At 47.2% G+C, this 21,779-nt stretch overlaps 1 protein-coding gene across 1 annotated transcript in view; it reads right to left on the reverse strand.

Moving 5' to 3' along the window:
• Positions 1–4,677: 4,677 nt before the first annotated feature.
• SHD (Src homology 2 domain containing transforming protein D) overlaps positions 4,678–21,779 on the reverse strand; it is a 90,034-nt gene continuing 72,932 nt past the window's right edge. Inside the window, exon 6 of the mRNA XM_069216885.1 lies at positions 4,678–5,356. Coding sequence (XP_069072986.1) covers positions 5,344–5,356 — 13 coding nt within the window. The 3' untranslated portion in view covers positions 4,678–5,343. The remainder of the gene's footprint in view (positions 5,357–21,779) is intronic.

Consider the following 21,779-nt stretch of genomic DNA (forward strand, 5'->3'; position numbering starts at 1 on the left):
ACATCTTCTGCATGTCTCTGGAGAGCGTGCTTCCTCTGCCTTACAGTATTCTACAGGCAAGTCACGTAAAAGGTTACTGTATGTTTCTAGATCCATACTTCAGTGAATATGACAATCATGCATGTCCATGGAGGATCTCCCTGTTTACATGGACTGAGACCCCAGAGCTTAGCTCGGTGGTCGAGGGGGGCATGCATAATGTGCCCCTATTTCACAGAGTGGTTACTGCCCTTTCTACCAAGGCGGTGGCAGATGGACAGTGGTGGCAGCAATAAATCTACAGTCAGGGATACCTGTACCCTAGGTAGAGGTGTGGGAGTGAGAGAGATGTGGGGGGTGGGGTGGGGGAAGGGGTTAAGGCTACTAGCCACTCTCCTGATCCAAACTGTTAGCCTTCGCCTGTGGTCCGGTTGCCTTTGCCTACCTGGGATGTGTTTGAGAACCAGTAGGTTCGCTAGGGGAGGAGGGTAAGGCGAGCCATCATGTTTATTATGATCAGAGCTGTTATGCATGACATTCCAGCTCCCCCGTGCCCTCCCTTTTCCTTGGACAAGCCTGGTGGGCTGGGGTTAGACACTTGCTCTTATCTGTGTTTAGCTGCACTAGCTCTGCTAGGAGGGACCTTTCTGTTCAATGCTTCCTGGTCTGGAATTAATTAAAAGTCCTATGGGGAATAGCCCAGGCTGACACCAAGAGCCTGTCCTGAATGAAAGGACAGTAACTCATCCTTGCACGTCTTTGCACACAGAGCAATCATGAAACACGTGCCTCACGATTGGAGAGGCACGAGGATTCAAAAGTAGCTGACCCTCCGATTGAATCAGCCCATCAATCAGAGGTGATAAGTCTGGCCTGAGTGGTCAGTGGTTGTTCAAGAGTGGTCTTCGGTTTTAACAAACATCTACAGAAGCCAGCTGTGGGCCGTTGGTGTAAAGGTAAGGAAGCTTGCTCACCGCGTCTGAACTTGACTTCTCTGTGACGCATGAATACTGCCGTGAAGGACCAAAGGCATCAGTCAGCGGCATGAACGCAGAGGATCAGCTGTGGTGCGAGGCTGGTCGAGCAACCGCTAGGAAGACAAGGAAATTGCAAACAGCTGCTCAAGATAAGAAAGCTTGCAGCACAGAGACAGAGGGAGAAGAGGAAACTTGATTCCAGTCCTTGAACGTTAGATCACTTTGCCCAGACCTCTCCCCTGTGCTATGGGAGCCTGTGCAATACTTCCAGTTACAATCTGTAGCTGGTGGAGTGTGTCCTGTGGTGCAGGCCCCCTACATTTCTCTTTCCAACACCTCAGGGTACCAGGGTGTACTGGCACTCTGGCCGGCCATTCCCATCCTACAGCTGGCCAGTGGCTCCTGGACTAGCAGGACTCCAGTAAACTGTGCTTAGACATCAGGCATCTGTGATCAGATCCCTGACGCCATTAGAGCGGTGCAATAAAAGGATTAGTGTCATGGTTCTAGCAAATAAGCAGCCCTGTACAACATGGTCTGTAATACGCAATGCTAATTGCGTGTCTACATGCTGTGTTTTTATAGTGCTTAGTGATTAGGCACTAGAATACTGTTTGGGGTCAGAACTCTGGCCCAGAGGATTGAAGAGATGTCTGGTTTTCACGGTTTATCCTAGTTTTATGTGTAGTATAATTATCTTATGTGTATAAAAGTAATTTTCTTTTAAAAAAGTAAATCACAGGCTGGAAAACAATCTTATTAGCTGGTATTATGTGTGCACTGTATTCTGAATTTCTAAACTCACCTCATCTCCTGGAGTACGCCTTGGACTACTCTGGCTCGCTACCTGAGAGGGTCAAGTGCTTAAAAAGTACAAGGAAGTAACCCGAGTGCCCAGGAAACCGGTTTGAACAATCCCCGTCTGCACAGCTGCTGTAGTAGATTCCCTCTGCCTGTGTCCTCCCTGTCCGCGTGGCAAGAGCCACATTGTAGTCCGCAACAGAAGCAGCCTTCTTGACTGTCACAGTAAGTTTTGACCACGTGCATCAGTACCACTGTTGCCAGATCACTCAGGACCACACTACATTTTAATGCGCTCATCTCATTCTTCCCTGAAAATGCTCTGCAAGGACAACTCAAAGAAAACCAAACAACACTGGCCTAAACCTGGAGAATCCAGATCCCAGGGCTGGAGAAATTGTGTCTCAGTGACAGTCAGCAACTTTCGCTGAACCAATTTAATTTGTACAAATTAAAGTCATGAGCACACTAATTTTGTGGATAGTCCACACAAACCACTTGCAAACCAGAAGAATTTAATCGCAATGACTAAGAAGCTAGGTAACCCATCTCCAGCTGCTGAGGAAAGATCACTCTTAGAGTAATGTCCGCAGGCAAGACCCACTAGGGAACCAGCCAAGTACTCCATGATCAGGACTTAAATCAACAGACCGGCAGCCAAAGAAATTGAAAGTCTTGGAATTCCTAATGCAAATTATACCACAGCGTACCCACTTGTTACGCTGCACCTCTGCAACAACTTAAGAGAAGAACTAAGAGCTAAGGAAAACTCAAGCCAAGACAGCAGCCCTTCAAAACAGACCACTCAAATTGAGGGAACAGAGAAAAAAAAAAAAAAAGCATTCAAGCAAATCAAGATAGGAATTTCACTTCTGGTTAAGTCTGAAAACATGCAAGTGCCCCATCAGACGGTCAAAGACAGCTGCGCCCACCACACTGAAGATTACCTTCCAGCGGATCACACAGGCTAGTGGGCAAAATCCCATCCCGCTACATCCCAACCGCTTGCAAAGATCAACTGTACTCACTGATATGAGTTCTGAAAAGTTGCATACGGCAAAGAACCAGCTACAAGCCTGCAAGAAAACAACAAGCATTTGCAATGCAACGGGTCTCGCGTTTGCTCATGTTAGAGCTGATAGCGTTGTAAACTCCTAACCCGACTTTTCACCTATCGGCAAAAGTGCAGTTATGTACGTAACCCGAAAAAGTGCAATTAACTATGTAAAGCGCGCGACTTCTGCCAAGCGAATTTGCGCTAGTAAATTAGAGAAAAAGTAGTCCACGAGCCGGACAGAAAACAGCGAGCCTCGCATGTTTTCTGTAATTGGTCGCTGCGCTCGAGGAGGGCTAGCCACCGGAAAAAGCATGACGTATGGATGCCTTCCACTAATGAAAGCAAGCAGATTTTAATAGGCAAGCCCACGAACCAATGAAAAACACTGACGTGACATCGACAGGGCTCCGAGCCATTTTCTAAACCCTAAAGCGTCTTGCTGCGATACGCATGCAACGCAGGCTCGACCCTAAAAAGTAGACATTGCAATACACTCTGTATTTAAAGAAAGACATAGAACCTCAACAGTGCTCCCACTGAAACCCAAAACCGCCCTCTCATAAATGGAGAGAAATGTGTCCCCTACACAACCAACGTACCAACTGTGGTATCTTCTACTGGTCCAAAGCGCGAATAGAACCTCGCAAAGAGAAATATTTTTCTTACTAACAGCCCCTAAAAGGGTAACCAAACTAAGGAATTGCACTGATCTTGCAGCTGCTTACGCAGGAAACAGAGAGCGAACACCAACAACTGCTTAAAACTATGTTCTGGGGCATCATCTCCCCAAATTCATAATAAGTGTTCCTCGCCCTTGAAGCGCCTCTACCACCATCAGAAATAACATGTTCTCTAACTGAACTCACAGTGCTCCAAGCAGTACAACCCTCTGATAAATAACCTTGCAGAAGCCCCCCCCACCGCTCCCCCCCCCCCATTTAAGCTGCATCCTAAGAAAACATCATTGGTGCCTCACTTTGAAGAAGGACGCATGGGCTTCAAGAATAACCTGCAGGAAAAAAAAGAAGAAAAAAAAAAAACACACACACACACCAAACAGCATTACTGTACAATATAATCATGAAACTGACTTCAGTTTCAAAGGCCAACAGCCTGAACTAGATGTCCTCCAATCTTAAAGCCCGAAATCTATAAAAATGTCCCATCTTCCACCTCTAACATCGGTTCCAACAACATCCATTGGAAACGCAAAGAAAGTAACATTTGCTTCAATCATCTACATTTCAGATTAGCCCCGAGACCCTTCTCTTTGCGAGGCTTCAATCAGTCGCACTGTATCCGTGAATTAACAATGACATTAGAATAATTTAAACCTACTAAAGTGCTTACTTGATACAGGGGGTCATTCTTACTTTGGCGGGCGGCGGAGGCCGCCCGCCAAAGTAACCCCGTCAGAACACCGCACCGCGGTCGAAAGACCGCTGCAGTGATTCTGAGATTTGCCCTGGGCTGGTGGGCGGCCGCCAAAAGGCCGCCCGCCAGCCCAGGGCAAATCAACCTTCCCACGCCGGCGTAGTGGGAAGGTGCGACGGGTGCAGTGGCACCCGTCGCGTATTTCAGTGTCTGCATAGCAGACACTGAAATACTTTGCGGGACCCTCTTACGGGGGCCCCTGCAGTGCCCATGCCATTGGCATGGGCACTGCAGGGGCCCCGCGGCACCCCCTACCGCCATCCTGTTCATGGCGGGTTTCCCGCCATGAACAGGATGGCGGTAGGGGGTGTCTGAATAAGGATTCAGAAGGGCAGCGGTAAACCGGCGGGTGACCGCCGGTTTACCCTTTCTGACCGCGGCTGAACCGCCGCGGTCAGAATGCCCTTCGGAGCACCGCCGGTCTGTCGGCGGTGCTCCCGTGGCCGGTGACCCTGGCGGTCACCGGCCGCCAGGGTCAGAATCAGGCCCACAGTGTCTAGGAGAAACAGACCGCTGCTTCCTTTCCAGCTAGGAGTTATTCCAGTTTCTTACATATTTACTACAACTCCCAGAATACAATCGTGTAGTAATAAAAAAAAAAAAGTTAACTTGACAAGGCATCTAACAGTAACTACACCAAAAAAAAAAAAAATTAAACAGTTATTGTTAGAGGAAGTGGAAAGAAGCATTCAGCGATAGAGAAAGCATAACATTTTTAGAAGTAAACAACAATTTAACCTCAAAACGGCCAGGGATGAAATTCATAAAAACGAAACGAAACAAAACAAATTAACGTTTACTTGAAATACTAACAAAAGAAGAACGAGACATAAAATTAAAAATAAATAAATAAAAACACAGAATAATCTTCTGGAACTTTAAAATGAATTATGACAGCCTCTGAAAGGCACGCATTACCTGGTCACAAAACATCTTCACGGCCGATTAAGAAAGATTACAACAAAGAACCGCAAAACAAATAAAGATTTACAAAGGCGATAAAACAAATATACAACCGACGCTCGTCCATCCACCTCCGAAAACCCGTTCCATCTTTAGCCTTCATCCGTGTTCTACTTCGATAGTAAATGGGCATCAAAATCCTGAACTACAAAACAAGTAAATTAGAGAAACCAAAATCACCCGGGAACTTTCTGTCAGCAAAAGAACCCAATATTATTGCTACAAAAATTAAGCAGCACAAACACATAAATAATACAACAAAGAAACGCAACTTCTAAAACTAAAATTATCAACATAAACATCGCCCCCACCATTTTACATGCAAAGCTATTTACCAGAAGAAAAAAAAATAGAGCAGGACAGGCTTCGCATTGATCACGTGGTCACCTTTGGACAAATCAGAGGCTCTCCGATAATTCCAGGCCACGCCTATTTCAGTAATGTGACAATCTCCTGGCCAATCCAAGGCTTCCATGTTATTTTGGCGGGAGCGAGAAGAAAGCATATGGGAGCTCGATGGGATGCAGCCAGGTGAACAATCCGGGTGTAATTCATTGGCTCATGAGTGAGAGCGGGGGCTGGGATTGGACAGGTGCGGTTAGGGAGCTCGTGCCAGCTGTGTCTATTTTATCTACCGGAGACTTCTAGGGACCTGAGAGGGGACAGGCCACAGCCATGTGAGTGACTGTCTCTGGTCTGAGCAGGCCCTTTAACTCCTTGGATGACTAACTTGAAAAGGGGAGTATCTCGTGCACAGTTTATTGACAGGAGCTATAGGGGAAGTAGCCCCATTGTTGGGTGAGAATAAAGCAAAGTGGAGAAACGGGTTAGGGCTGTCACTTGCTTCTATTTCATCAGCCCTTGCTTTCTCGTCGTGGATTTTGCTCGGCCAATCTAACGCATTCTGGGAGTTATAGTCCGGGTCACTGGAATTATGTGATTGTGCGGAAGAGGCAATTTTTGCATAATTACACATTAGCCACATAATCTGCAGATTTTAACCCAACAAAATGTTTCCAGCTCAAATGGCTCAAAAGTTACTAGAAATGCACCGGCACGTGTTACAGAGCAGTGAAAGGCCCTTTCAGAAAGCTGGACTGGTCATATTCCTATTGCTATATTTGAGTATCAAAATTGTACTAATTAGGTGCAACCAATGCTATGAACAGTGTTACTGAGTTTAAAAATGGCAAAATAATGAAGTAATACTATTAGAAAATGTTGCGCATTATGCTGCATGATTTGCCTTTTCTTGCTGTCTAATGTACTCAACCCTGCCACATAATTATTCCAGATGCCCTGCTTATAGTCTTGGTTCATCTGCACTGCGCAGCACTGAACATGTTGTGTTAACGACCGTAGTAAAAGGAAAGCCTAGGTGTGAATTAATGGGTGCCTCACAGGTACGGAGATGTCGGGTTTAGAATTATCTGTCACTGGATCAGGGTTTTATTTCGTAACTGGTGCTCCACTCCCCAGACAAGATGCGTTCACTTCACAAAACAAGTTTCAAGGTTGACACAATACACACACTTCCAACAGTTCACTCTTGGTGATGCAGTCCCATCACAAAGCAGGAATACCAGTAGTATTGACAGGGTCCCTGGAATTATGCGATTGTGTGGCCTTGGCAATTTTCGCAATATAGATTTCCCACATTTGCTACATAATCCATCATCTGCTACATAATCTGCAGATTTTAACAAAAAAAAAATGTTCTAGCTCAAATGGTTCAAAAGTTACAAAAATGCAGGGACGTGTTGCTGCACAGTGGAAGTCTCTTTGCAAAGCTGAACTGGTCACCATTCTGTTTATTGCTAAATTAGGGTGTTCAACTGGTACTCATGAGATGCAACCAACGCCCAGACAGCACTACCAAGTTTAAAAATAATGAAATAATACTATTACAAAATGTGCTGGATGATTTGCCTTTTCTTGCTGCATAATTTACTCAATCCTGCCGCATGATTTGGCCCTCTCCTGCCGCATAATTCCAATGACCTTGGATATGGGGCAGTACCTTGATTGTGGCTAGGTCATGTCCTACCTAGACAGTGATTTAAATGGGTAGGTACTGATACCTACACTTAATTTGAAAGGGTGAGTACCAGCACTGGTGCGTTACCTTTAATGGGAGAGTACAGTCACTTCTTGGTAGCAAACAGGTCTTTCGGACAGTGAGTACCTGAACGTCTACATGCATTTCTATATTTCCATCTTCAGCACTGGTCCTAGACCACCATTAGTTCCAGTACCGTGACTCCTCCACTGATCTGCTAGTGCACTGCAACATTGTTCTACAGTACCTCGCACCCTTTCATTACCCTCAGCTTCTCCACTACTGATACCAGCCAACTGTATGCTGCCGACCCCCACCAATGCCCTGAAGTACCTGGTAATGTTCTGCAATTGGCACCATTAACACAGAGATCTGTACATTGATCAACTACCATAAATGCATGCCTAGAAAAACAAGATAGGAAACTAACCCCTCCACTCCCCCCCAAAAATAAACTCAATAAAACACTTTATTTCCCTGAGCAATATAGTGCTAAGAATCACTGGAGGAATAATCCTTCTACCTGGATTTAAGGCTTGTTGAATCCATGGTGGGCTCAGTATGTGTCCACAGACCCAAGATTTGGTTTATGTTGCAAAATTAAATTTTTTGACAATTGACACTGAATTTCATGTAGCCACATCACCATCTCCTTCAAACGATTTCTGTTCTTTTTGGTGCAGTCCTTCCTCTTCATGTGTTTATCCCTCCCACGAAGCATATGTGCATTACTTATGTCTTTCCACTGCTCATTTTGTCAGGCTCTTCATTTTCTGTTTTCTTTTTCAGCAGTCTCCCTTCTACCTCCTCCGAGTTTCTCCCACCCACAGACCCTACGCTGTCTGTCGTGCTGCCCCCCCAACTCAATCCCTCCATTGTTCCTGTTGCCCCCTCCTGCTATTGATCATGTTGTCACCTCCCTCACACCTTGTCTTCCCCCTCCCATTCACCTTCCTGCTGTTGTCCTTGTTCCCAGCGCTGGCTTCGCAATGCCTCTCTTAAGGTTGAAGCCTACCAGACAGCACAGCTCTCTGGTTTGTTTAAGGCATCTAGGGGAGCATTCAGAAACCTTCCCTGGCGATGCATTCCACCTGTTGCTTACCACTGGCTTTGTGGTTTGCAACTCACATTTTTTGGCTTTCTATTTGCTGACTTTATTTGTTTTATACTGTCCATGTTCAATTTGTCCTTCTCAAGGAGCAACGTCTTTACACAATATCACTCCTTGTATTTTTCAATGAGTGCTCCTTTTCTGTAATCAGGCCTGTAAATCTTGTTGTTGTCTTGTCACATTTGCTCTGCAGTCAAAGACAGACATAAAATATCAGGCTGTCTTCCAAGGATGCTTGGTGTTTACTTTTCTTTCTTGGACTTTAAAGTAATAGGATTTGACAATCTTGCTGGATATGGCGGGGGAAGGGCTGTAAAGGTTTTTTTGTCTATAACACAACATTTAAATGAACTGTGCAAGTATTTCAGAATATGTCAGAATTAGCAAAGCACAAATGAAGCACATTTTTAATAATTCTGAAGTGTGTTGGAAATAAATATGTTAATATGATCAAAATAAATCAATACACTAGGTGATGGCAGTTTCACACATTATTGTTTGCATGCTATATAGTTTTATTAGTAAAACTGTATGTGCAAATGTAATGGACATTTCAATTGAAAATGCGTTGTCTGTACTGGCAGTGTGCTACCACACTATGCATTCTCCATGCTGCACTACTGCACTCTACACCACTCCACTCTAGACCATGCCACTGCACTATGCGCCACTGCACTCTACTTCACTCTGCACCACTGCACTCTATGCCACTCCAAGCCACTGCACTCTACTTCTCTCTGCACCACTTCACTCTAGGCCACTCCACTCAGCACCACTCCAAGCCAATGCACTCTACTATGCACCACTCAAATCTATTCCACTGCATTCTATGATGCTGCACTGCACGCCACTATATTCTGCAAAAGTCCATTCTACTCTAGTCCACTCCACTGTACGCCACTCCTCCGTACGCCACTTTACGTGACTCCACTCTATACCACGATGACAACACATCAAGGTACAAGGTTCCGAAATAGGGGATCCCAATTGGAACCCACTACTTAACACAGATCAACTGCTTCATCATCAGGCCTGCTCCTTGTCAGGCCGGTGCTGCAATGTCCAACAGGATCTGCAGGGGGGCTCTTTGCCAGAGATCTTTTGATAAGTGACGTTGTTGGATGTAGGAATAAACTTAGCCCTGCAAGTTGGGGCATGAAGGACTGGAAAGTGTGTATTAAAATTGACTGTACATGTGTGTTTATTAATCCCTGAAGGATCTATGTCAAGGTTAAAAACAGGGGGGAGTGACAAAGGAAATAATGTTCTTGCGGGACCTGTTGGGCATTGTAGTGCCGGCCTGACGAGGAGCAGGCCTGGTTATGAAGCATGACACCTATTTGGGTGTGTGAGGGCTCTTGTTTCTAATTATAGAGGTGCCCAGTTGATCTTGTACTTTGATGCATTGTACATGATAGTTGGGATGCTGTATACCAGACCAATTAGGTCTCCCAGTCCCTCCACTGTATGAAGATCCACTCTATAGCACTCCAATACACAACACTCTCTGCCACTCCACTCTACGACACTCTACTCCACTCTTCGCCATTCCACTCTATAATACTGCAAAACACTCTCCTCTATGCCACTACCTTTTAGCCATGCTGTACAGAATCCCCGCTGGTGTACCACATGACTAAAACACTTTGGCAAAGCCAATAACTTGAATAGGTGAGACCTGTTGGCTTTGCCAATGCTTGTTGTAGCAAAGTGGCAGTATTATGTGGTATGACTGGAGAGTCTTCCCATGTAGCACTAACACAATACCCAGAAGTGACCTCAGATTCACCGCAGCAAACCTCAGCTCAGTTCTGGTAGTGTGGCAAAGAGTAGTGAGGCTGCGTAGAGGAACATGTGTAAAGCATTTCACAACAGCAACAGGGACGGTAAGTAAATGACACAACTCAACAGAAATCCAACACCAATTTAGAAAATCAGATTTGTATATGAATTTAGACACCAAAATGAACTTTTTATGTTACACACAACCGGAGTTGTGTATTTTAGAAGCTTTAGAAAAGAGGGTATTTTCACAGTTTAAAGCGCTCCCATTGAAGTCAATGGAGGAAATTTAAGAGTGCGCTCGGGCACCTGCAGGGTGAGTTCCAGGGAGCCCATCTGGACTTAAGTCGTGGTCTAGGGCCCTGCAGAACCTTAACAGTCCGTTTCTTATTACTTTGCCCAGGGAGTCCGGGTGCAGATGAACTTTGGCTGTCCTTGGTTGCTGATGGGTTTGCCACTGTTGGTGCGTTTGCTCCGCTTGACAAACGGGTACTTGGGGGTGGACACACGCTCTACTCTCTGGATGTAGAGGTCTTTTGGGGACCAGGAATCAACAGTTGGAACTTTGCCATCATGACCAGTGGTGCCGGGTGCAGAGGTGGTTCTAGCTGTCAATCATGGTAAGTGGTCGTGCCCAAGATGCTTTGCTGCTCCTCTTAAGATCACTCTCCTATGGATGCAGAATTACATAACCGGGGTCATTGCCAGCATCGGTCTCTATGCTGGGGGTCTGCTCTGGAGTCAGTGATGTCTGAGTGGCCGTTGGTACCAGATTGGCGAAGGTCAAGCTTTGGTAGCTGCAAAGGTGGTCCACTGGCACTTCGTTGGCTTGAGGTCGTCTGAAAGGGGGTAAAGGCTTGAAATTTGTCTGAGGCCTCACTCCCACTCTTTGGATGCTCAACACAGTGTTTCTTTAGGCTCACTCCCACTTCAGCATGGCATTTACTCCTGCAGTTTAAAGGGAACTGGTACCACCAGTCAGGTCGATCTTTCTTGGCTTCTCAGTGTCCCCGGGGTCTCTTTGGCTGGACCAATGAGCTTTCACCTCGGACAACCCCGGTCACTCAGTTCCAATAATGGTCTCTGTGGGTCATTTCTGTGTCCTCTCTTCGTGCTGTGGCCTGAGTCCAGGTCCCGTTCAGGGTCTGGTGTCAGGGGAGCCCCTTAAATCATAGTTTTAGGGGGCGTTAGGGGTGTGAGAGATAGTGGCCAATGGGCTACTGGTCTTCGCGGCTAATCTGCCCCCTTCAGTGACAACTTCCTGTGGGATGATGTCACTTTCTACCCAGAACCCACTACTCCTAAAGGTTGCCAAGATGGCAGAACCCTTCCTCGGCTGTACAGCCCTCCTAGCCCAACCGAACGGTGTGGCTAGCCTTTTGGAGGTTGTTGCACCTAGCCCTTTTTGCAGGGCCATCCCCAGTCTTATTGCCTCCTTCCTCCTAATTTTTCTGACCAGTTTTTGTTGGCTTTAGGACTCTGGGTACCTTACCACTGCTAAAACAGTGCTAAAATGCATATGCTCTCTGTGTAAATTGTACTGTGGATTGGTTTAACCATGACTGGCATATTTGATTTACTGGTAAGTCCTTAGTAAAGTGCACTAGAGGTGCCCAGGGCCTGTAAATCAAATGCTACTAGTGGGCCTGCAGCACTGGTTTTGCCACCCACATTAGTAGCCCTGTAAACATGGCTCAGACCTGCCACTGCAGTGTGTGTGTGTGCAGTTTTAAACTGCCAATTCGACTTGGCAAGTGTACCCTCTTGCCAGGCCTAAACCTTCCCTTTTACTACATGTCAGGCACCCCTAAGGTAGGCCCTAGGTAGCCCCAGGGGCAGGGTGCAGTGTATGTTTAAAGTACGACATATACAAGTGTGTTTTATATGTCCAAATTTGTTTTTTCACTGTGCAAGGCCTATCTCTCTCATAGGTTAACACGGGGGCTGCCTTTAAATATCCTTAAAGCGCAGCTTCACTTTGAGAGCAGATCAAAAGGTGGAGTTTAGGGTCTCTGAACTCGCAATTTAAAAATACATCTTTTAGTGAAGTTGGTTTTTAAATTGTCTGTTTGAAATGCCACTTTTAGAAAGTAGACATTTTCTTGCTTAAACCATTCTGTGTCTCTGCCTGTTTGTGGATTGTCTGTCTGTCTGGATCAGTTTGACAGCTGGGCTGTTTTGCACCTCTCTAGACAGTGACACAAAAGGGGGAGGGGTATAGCCTGCATATCCTGATGAGCCATTGAGCTAGAGGGGAGGGAGGAGTGGCCGTTCACACCTGAAACGACTGTGCCTGCCCTCACACAATGCAGTCTCCGACCCCCTGGTGTGCGTCGGGGGCATGGACAAGGAAGGATCTTGCAAACACTTGAGACTTTGGGCCTCCCTTATGAACATGGCGGTTCAGACCGCCAAGCCAGCGATGGCGGAAAAGACCGCCACCGGCATGGCGGTCAGAACCGCCATATAATTAACAAAGGGAGAGCCGCCTGCGGCGGCCCTCCACCACCACCAGGCTACCGCCAACAGACAGCCTGACGATGGCGGAATACATTATCCGATAGGGCATGTACCCTGCTTCCTGCAGCCTTTCCCTGGTGGAAAAGGCTGGCGGAAGGGGTGCTCCGGAGCCCCCCTAGAGTCCCCTGCACTGCCCATGCACTTGGTTTATGATTTACGGGCAGTGATCTGCGAGACAGGTGCTGCTGCTCCCGCCGCACAGCGGCAATGACAGCGGCTCCATGTGGAGCCGTCGGCAATGTCCCAGAGTCCTGCATTCTGCTGAGCCTACGGGTGGAAACAATGTTTCCGCTCGCCGGCCCAGCAGAATGTTCTTTATGCGGCTGGCGGGTTCTCAAGGGGGCTGGCGGTCTATGGAAAGACCTCCAGCATGAACACAGTGGTGTTTACCGCTGTGTTCATAATGACCCCCTTTGCTTTGAAGTTTGCCAACTTCAAAGGCAGAACAGGGTATAAGAAGAAGACCCAAAACCCCAGACTTTTAGAATCTTTCTGGAATCAAGGGGAACCTCTGCCCAGGAGAAGAGCTGAAGGAGGAGTACTGTCCCTTTGCTGTGTTGCTTTGCTGGACTGGCCTGCAGTTGCTGCTTCTGCCTGAAAAGAGTGCAAAGGGTGAACTTTGCTGTGTGCCCTGCTTAAGAGAGTTCTCCAAGGGCTTGGAGTAGAGCTTGCCTCCTGTTGGAAGTCTCAAGGACACCAAAGACTTCAGTTTCCTCGACCTGCAGCACTTGGAACTGTGTGTTTTGTGCTGTTCGAGAGGAAAAACCATTGCGCTGCCGCCAAAGAAGCCACTGGCCTGCACCGTGACACCTGCCAAAGCCGCACGGAGTTGCATTGTCCTGCTTCGCACCGCGATCCTGGTCTCACCAACGCCGTCATCTGATGACTTCACCAAGCCGCTGCTTGCTTGCCTGTGCCTCCCCGACGACAATGCTCCTGCTGACACAGGTGCCGCTGCCTGCACCGTGACCTGTGGACACTGCCGTGAGGAGCACGAAGCACCGTCCCGGCCCACACCGCAGCCCCATGTCCACCGACGCCAGTACCATCTACTCCAGTGTCATCATCAGGCATCCCTGCCTTCATCGTGGCCTGTGGACACCGCTTGTGAGGGTCACGAAGCACCGTTCCGTCCCTCACCGCTGGCTTGGGCCTACCGACGACAGCGCTTTCGCAGTGACGACGCCGATGCCTGCACCGTGACCTGTGGACACCGCACGTTGCACCGCCACGCTTCACATCGCAGCCCTGGTCTCACTGACACCGCTGGATGCCGTCACTGAGCAACTGCCTGTACTGTGACCTGTGGGCACCGCACGTCACATTGTCCCGCTTCGCACCACAGCCCCTACGCCATCAACGTCGGCGCACCTGACTTCATCAGCCCGGAGTTTGATCCGCAGGGCGTGTGACTTCAAGGACCCAACGACTCCTGCACCGACTCTGGAACTGACACCACGACATCAGCGACGGAGCTCACCGCAAGGATCACAACACCCTACAAATCCAAGGTACTGTTTGCGGGTCTTCCCGACATCGTAGCTGGCCTGCTACGCCACGGCCAGCCTGAACTGTTGGTTTTGTTGCTCACCACGCCGTGATAGCCCCAGGTGGAGCTATTGACTTCAAGGAACTGTATTTTTGAGTAAATCATGCAGAATTCATATTTTTATTACTGTATGTTGTATTTTTATCGTCTTTGGTCTTGTTTTAAATAGATAAATATTGGCTATTTCTCTAAGACTGGTGTGGTGTCCTTTTGTAGTGTTTTCACTGTGTTACTGTGTGTTATGTGCAAATGCTTTACACATTGCATCTGAGATAAGCCTGACTGCTCATGCCAAGCTACCATGGGAGAGAGCAGGGGTTATATGAGCGGGTATCTCCCTTATCCTGACTAGAGTCAGGGTTCCTACTTGCAAACCGACTGCCAACTAGAGACCCCATTTCTAACAAAGGGGTTCACATCCTGCATACCTAATTTTCCTGCCCGTCGTGCTGGACAGGGCCGGACGGCCTTTGTCCTCCACTGGGGCCCAAGTAAATACATATCAAGAGCATGGGAAACCTTTGAGGCTCACTGCCTTGATTACCTTTTATAATAGCCATCCTCGGAGGGAGGAAGTTTGACCTACTGCCTGCCCAGGGCCTTTGTCTCTATCCTGGGGAAGTGCTAGCACAACCAGCACGGGCAGACTCCTGTCTGTGGTGGCAGAGGCTCGCGACAGAGCCTGCCAAAACAGCAGGGAGCTTGGCAACATGGTGAGCACCCTATAAGGGTGACACCTGGGCACATGCTAGTTCATCCTGAGCATGGCATCATGCTCAGGGTTAAAAAGCAAGATGTTTGATAGCAAACATAAAGAACTTCTGTTAAGTATCCCTACTAGACAACTATAGCAGTGCATGCTTTTTGAGACCAAAACATATTTTTGCTTTTAGCCAATTATTTTTTAGATTGATGAGGGCCCAGCAGTTTCCCTAACATTAATAGGTTTGAAAAAATAATGACAAAACAAGACAAGGATAGAATTCGTGATTAAGCTCTGCATTAGACAATTTAAAGCTATCAGTGCAATTAGGAGAAAGAAAATGGAGTAAAGATTACATCCATGCTCTTAAACCAAATTACTTAGTACAGATACAGGAACATAAAACAACAAATGGAGACTCATTCTACAATGTTCGCATATCGTGTCCCTGAAAGGCTAATCTCCTATCTAAACAAACAGTTTGCAGGCAGGGGTACCCCCATTGTGTGAGTCCAGGCCCAAAGCTCTCAATTGTGGTGTCCAGCCAGTGTTAGTTTTACCCCTATTCTGTGTAACATCTATATGGGCCCTTTTTCTCAACTTTTGGCATCACTCTGGTTACAGCTCTACATGTACGCAGATGACACCCAATTGATTTATGGACTTACACAGGATTCCACTACCGCCTCTTCCCTTGCTTACGCCCTGCATTTGGTCCATTGGTAGATGCCAAAAAACTTCTTAAAGTGAAATCCATCAAAATCCGAATTGCTGATGGTTCCTAATGGTTTTTACCCAAAACTTCATTATCATGACCCTCTCCTGGAGGCCCATGGCTCAACTCCCACCACAACTCTTCTCATACTGGGCATTTACCTTGGTAATAATCTGGACTTCTGCTTGCATATCACTACACTCTCGAGTGTCTGCTTTTTCAACTTAAAAACAATTCAGAACATCTTTACCTTTTTTGGCCAGAAATCATCCTATTCTAGTGATCAATGCTCTTCCTCAGTTCTGCAGGAGCATTCTTTCATCTGCTCCTCAAAGATATCCCCCTCAATTATAACTGATCCGAAATGTGGCTCCCTGTTGGTTTACAGAGTTCCTAAACCTAAACATATATCCTCTTTTCTTTCAAAGAACTACATGGCTCCCAATACAGCAAATAATAATTTATAAAGCCATAGTTATAATCCACCGGGTGGTGAACAAAAAAGTTTGTGACTTTAAGGCCAGCAAAATTGAATGGTCCATGGACCATCGCCACCTGAGGTCAAATGGCCTTTATTGCCAGAAAGATCCCAGAACACGAATGGTTATGGTTGGGGGCTGTGCCTTCTGTGTTGCGGCTGCCAACTGTTGGAATGCCTTACATATTGCTATCTGTTCCAAACCCTCTTTTATACAGTTCAGAAAGCAATTAACCCCTAGGGTGCCCTGGACATAACGGTTATGTCCTGGGCAGCACCGCTCGGAGCCCAGGACGTAACCGTCACGTCCGGGTAGGGCCCTTGTGGGAAGCTCTAGCGCTCTCCCCTTCCCTGGGCAGGGATGGAAGGAGAATTGCTTCCCCTTCCACCCCATCCCCTCACCCCCGTGGCGTATGGTGACGTCAGCACATGATTGCGCGCTGACCTCATCCGAGGCCTACCCCTCCGATCCATTTCTCCTCCGATCACATGGAGGGGGCGAGAGAGGCATGAAAGGAGAGGAAAGGCTTTTCCTTTCCCTTCATGTCTCTCTCAGCATTTCTGCTGCCCGATCGCAATGCGATCGGGCAGCAGAAATGCTCACTAGACAAAATGCTCACTAGACACCAGGGAGTTTTTTTGTTTTGTTCATGTATAAGGGGAGTGGCCCCTTGGGCAAGGGCCGCTCCCCAGGGGGGCAAATTATTTTTAGGCCTTTTCTGCCACCGGGGGTGGGGGAGGCAGAAACCCCTAGACATCAGGGATTTTTGTTGTTGTTGTTGTTTATTTTATGTTGTACACATGGGAAGCGACCCCTTAGGCAAGGGTCGCTTCCCGGGGAGGGGGGGGAATTATTATTAGGCCATTTCTGCCCCCCTTGACACAAGGGATATTTTTTTATGCCAGTTTCACGTGAGGGGAGCGACCCCTTAGGCAGGGGTCGCTCCCCTGGGGGGGGGGATTTGTTTTAGGCCATTTCTTCCCCCCTTGGGGGCAGATTGGCCTATTGTAATTAGGCCGATCTGGCCCCAGGGAAGCAGAAACCCCTAGACACTAGGAATGTTATTTTTTTTCTTTTTTTATATGTTGGGAGCGACCCCTTAGGCAAGGGTCGCTCCACTAAGGGCAAATTGTCTTTAGGCCATTTCTGCCCCCCTTGGGGGCAGATCTACCTCTTTTTATTAGGGCAATCTGCCCCCAAGGGGGCAGAAACCATTGGACACTAGGGATTTTTATTTTTTTGCGTCAATTTCATGCAGGGGGAGTGACCCCAGGGTCGCTCCCCTAAGGGCAAATTGTCTTTAGGCCATTTCTGCCCCCCTTGGGGGCAGATCTACCTATTAATATTAGGGCAATCTGCCCCCAAGGGGGCAGAAACCACTGGACACAAGGGATTTTTTTTTGCGTCACTTTCATGCAGGGGTAGTGACCCCTGAGGCAAGGGTCATTCCCCTGGGGGGCAAATTTATTTTATGCCATTTCAGCCCCATTGGGGCAGAGCAGCCTATTTTCATTAGGCCGATCTGCCCTCAAGGGAGGCAGAAACCACTAGGCCCCGGGGATTTTATTTTGCGCCAATTTCACGCAAGGGGAGCGACCCCTTAGGCAAGGGTCACTTCCCTGGGGGGCAAATTTATTTTAGGCCATTTCTGCTCCACTTGGGGGCAGATCGACCTATTTCTATTAGGCCAATCTGCTCCCGGGGGGGACATACCCAATCAGGCACCAGGGATTGGTGTGTGTGTTTTGTTTGGGGGGGCAGCCCCTTTGGGCAAGGGTCGCTCCCCATGGGGGCACATTACTGTTGCCCCTATCTGCCCCCCTTGGGGGCAGATCGGCCTATTTATGGAAGGCCATCTACCACCAAGGGGGGCAGAAAGCCCACCAGAGACCAGGGAAGATTTGTTTTTCAAAATAAGAGTGGGGGTATGGTCATACCCCCATCCCAAATAAATGGGACCAAAGTTGTTCTGCTCACTTGTAGGCAGAGGGGGCAATTACCCCCGATCCACACCCCGGGGAGGGGGGCAGAAAGCCTACTAGATGCCAGGGAATTAAAAAAAAAAAGTGGGGTGGTGGCTACCAACCAGTATGGGCATGGTTATGCCACCACCCCAACTGAAGGGGGTAACAGTCTTTCACCTCCCCCCCTGCACACGAAAACATCTTATCCCATGGCAGGCAAGAGGATATTTGATTATTTTGGGTTTAGAATTTTACATTTGGGCCATAAGAGCTTGGCTAACTCTCAAAATCGTCCCACTTGGAATGGTGAGGGCTGCACTTTTTGGACTTTGGGACGCTGCCATGTAGAAAAATCCACAAGACCTAGACACATCTGAAAACTAAACATCTGGGTGAGCCCAAGGTGGTGTGCTTCACATGCACCGTACCATTTTCTTACCCACAATGCCCTGCAAACCTCCAACTTTGCTGGAAATCACTCATTTTTCCCACATTTTTGTGATGGAATCTTCAGGAATCTGCAGGAATCCACAAAATTCCTACCACCCAGCATCGTCTCCTCTATACCTCTATACCAATAAAAATTCTGCCCCACTTGTCAGCCTAAAAATGATTTTTTTTTTTTTTAACAAACTGCCCTTTTGGAGCCACTTTGGTCCACCCTCAATTTCGACATGTTTTTCGCTCTTCCCTGTCACAGGCACTTGGCCCACCTACACAAGTGAGGAATCATTTTTCCAGGGAGACTGAGGGTAACATTGGGTGGTAGGAAATTTGTCCCGGTGCGGTGATCCCATACAGAAATGTGGGACAAATGTGATTTGTTTTAGCTAAATGTGAGGTTTGCTGAGGATTTTGGGTAAGAAAGCACTGGGGGATCCACACAAGTCACACCTCCCTGGATTCCCTCGGGTGTCTAGTTTTCAGAAATGTCTGGCTTTGGTAGGTTTCCTTGTATGGCTGCTGAGCCCAGGACCAAAAACGCAGGTGCCCCCCGCAAAAACACGTAGTTTTGTATTTGATAATTTTGATGTGTCCAGATAGTGTTTTGGGGCATTTCCTTTCGCGGGCACTAGGCCTACCCACACAAGTGAGGTACCATTTTTGTCGGGAGACTTGAGAGAACGCTGGTTGGAAGGAAATTTGTGGCTCCTCTCAAATTCCAGAACTTTGTGTCACGGAAATATGAGGAAAAAGTGTTTTTTTGGCCAAATTTTGATGTTTGCAAAGGATTCTGGGTGACAGAACCTGCTGAGAGCCCCAAGAGTCACCCCCTCCTGGATTCCCCTAGGTCTGTAGTTTTAAAAAATGCACAGGTTTGGTAGGTTTGCCTAGGTGCCGGCTGAGCTAGAGGTCAAAATCCACAGCTAGGCACTTTCCAAAAAACGCCGTCAGTTTTCAATGTAAAAATGTGATGTGTCCATGTTGTGTTTCCTGTTACGGGCATTAGGCCTACCCATGCAAGTGAGGTACCATTTTTATCGGGAGAGTTGGGGGAACACAGAATAACAGCACAAGTGTTATTTCCCCTAGTCTTTCTCTACATTTTTTTCCTTCAAAATGTAAGACAGTGTGTAAAAAAGAAGTCTATTTGAGAAATGCCCTGTAATTCACATGCTAGTATGGGGACCCAAGAATTCAGAGAAGTGCAAAAAAAGACTGCTTCTCAACACCTTATCTTGTGCCCATTTTGGAAATACAAAGGTTTTTTTTATACCTATTTTTCACTCTTTATATTTCACCAAATTAATTGCTGTATACCCCGTATAGAATGCAAACCCACTGCAAGGTGCAGCTCATTTATTGGCTCTGGATACCTAGGGTTCTTGATGAACCTACAAGCCCCATATATCCCCACAACCAGAAGAGTCCAGCAGACGTAATGGTACATTGCTTTAAAAAATCTGACATTGCAGGAAAAAGTTACAGAGTAAAATGTGGAGAGAAATGGCTGTTTTATTTACCTCAATTTCAATACTTTTTTTATTTTAGCTGTTATTTTCTGTAGGAAAACCTTGTAGGATCTACACAAATGACCCCTTGCTGAATTCAGAATTGTCTACTTTTAAGTTTAGCTTTCACACCCATTTCTGCCACTAACTGGAAGGAGGCTAAAAGCAAAAAACAGTAAAAATGAGGTATGTCCCAGTAAAATGCCAAAACTGTGTTGAAAAATATGATTTGGTGATTCAAGTCTGCCTGTTCCTAAAAGCTGGGAAGCTGGTGATTTAAGCACTGCAAACCCTTTGTTGATGCCATTTTCAGGGGAAAAAAACACAAGCTTTCTTCTGCAGCCCTTTTTCCCATTTAAAAAAAAAAAACGAAATTGTCACTATATTTTGGCTATTTCCTTGGTCTCCTTCAGGGGAACCCACAAACTCTGGGTACGTCTAGAATCCCTAGGATGTTGGAAAAAAAGGGACACAAATTTGGCGTGGGTAGCTTATGTGGACAAAAATTTATGAAGGCCTAAGCATGACCTGCCCCAAATAGCCAAAAAAAGTCCTGGCACCTGAGGGGGGGCAGCGAAATGGTTAGAAACCTTTTTATTTCCCAAACAATACGATTTAGGTATTAACCTGGTTCGGGTTATGTATCTCCAAGAAACCGGCCAGCGCCAGACCTATCGGCTTTGTCGAGAGCAGTCCTATGAGGCGGTAGGAGCGCAGGATAGATTTCACAGAGGATTCATAAGTGGTAGAAGGTTTTTTGTGACACGATTCATTGTATGGAGACAGTGAAATGCTTGAACGCACTGTGAATCCAAGGTTGCAGGCATTTTGTGAAGCTGTGGCCACTCAGATGTAAATGAGACTGGATCCGTCAGACCCAGGCAAGGCATGCAGCCCGTTCAGGCACTCAAAGGAACTGGTCCCTTTTCTGGCAACTCTAAGAATTTAAATTAAATATTGATTCTGCCTGTGAATGTGCAGCACATCCTGTAGTATCGGAAATTCCCCGGGCACTTTTTAAAACTGCTCAAGAAATACATAAGCTATTTGCGCACACCCAAAATCCTTACACGGTGAATCCCCTTTAAATGCAATTATAGTAATTTTCGTGTGTTTTTATTCCTAAGTGCCAGGCTGATTCCTATTCCAGCTGCATTAACAACAAAAACTCTCTCCCGCCTCCTCTGGCAAGTCACAATGCGGTCTGAGAGGCACCGTCTGGTGTGTGCGCTTGTCTACAACAGCTGCCCCAGCCTTGGACAGGGCTTCACAAATGAATGCGGCCTAAAGGCACTTAGAGAAATAACCCCACCTGCTCTTTGCACCCCATCCACCCTGGGACCTCAGGGTAAGTGGACCCCTGGGAGCAGCTGTCCCCCAGTACGTCACGGTGGGAAGTGTGTTAAATTTGCAGGAGGGATTTGTGTTTGACACTCTGTAAGACAAATAAAATACATATGTTTCGGTCTTTTAAATGAAAATGAAGCTGGGGGTCAGGTGGAGGAGTTCAACGGCGGCCATTGTGATGGTGCGGGCGCCTTTCACCTTGAAATGACAGCAGCTCCTATTGGTGGGAACCCTGGCGTTGCCATAGAGATGACTGTGCGCGTGGAGACTGGGCTGGGACGGAGCCAGGGCCAGGAGAGAGCGCGCGCGAGGAGGGAGAGAGGCTCAAGGTGACAAGGACAGGGGAGCAGGAGAGAGAAAGAGACATGCGCGAGGGGTACACAAGAG

The sequence above is a fragment of the Pleurodeles waltl genome, chromosome 12, assembly GCF_031143425.1.
Source record: "Pleurodeles waltl isolate 20211129_DDA chromosome 12, aPleWal1.hap1.20221129, whole genome shotgun sequence".
Classification (NCBI taxonomy): Eukaryota; Metazoa; Chordata; class Amphibia; order Caudata; family Salamandridae; genus Pleurodeles; species Pleurodeles waltl.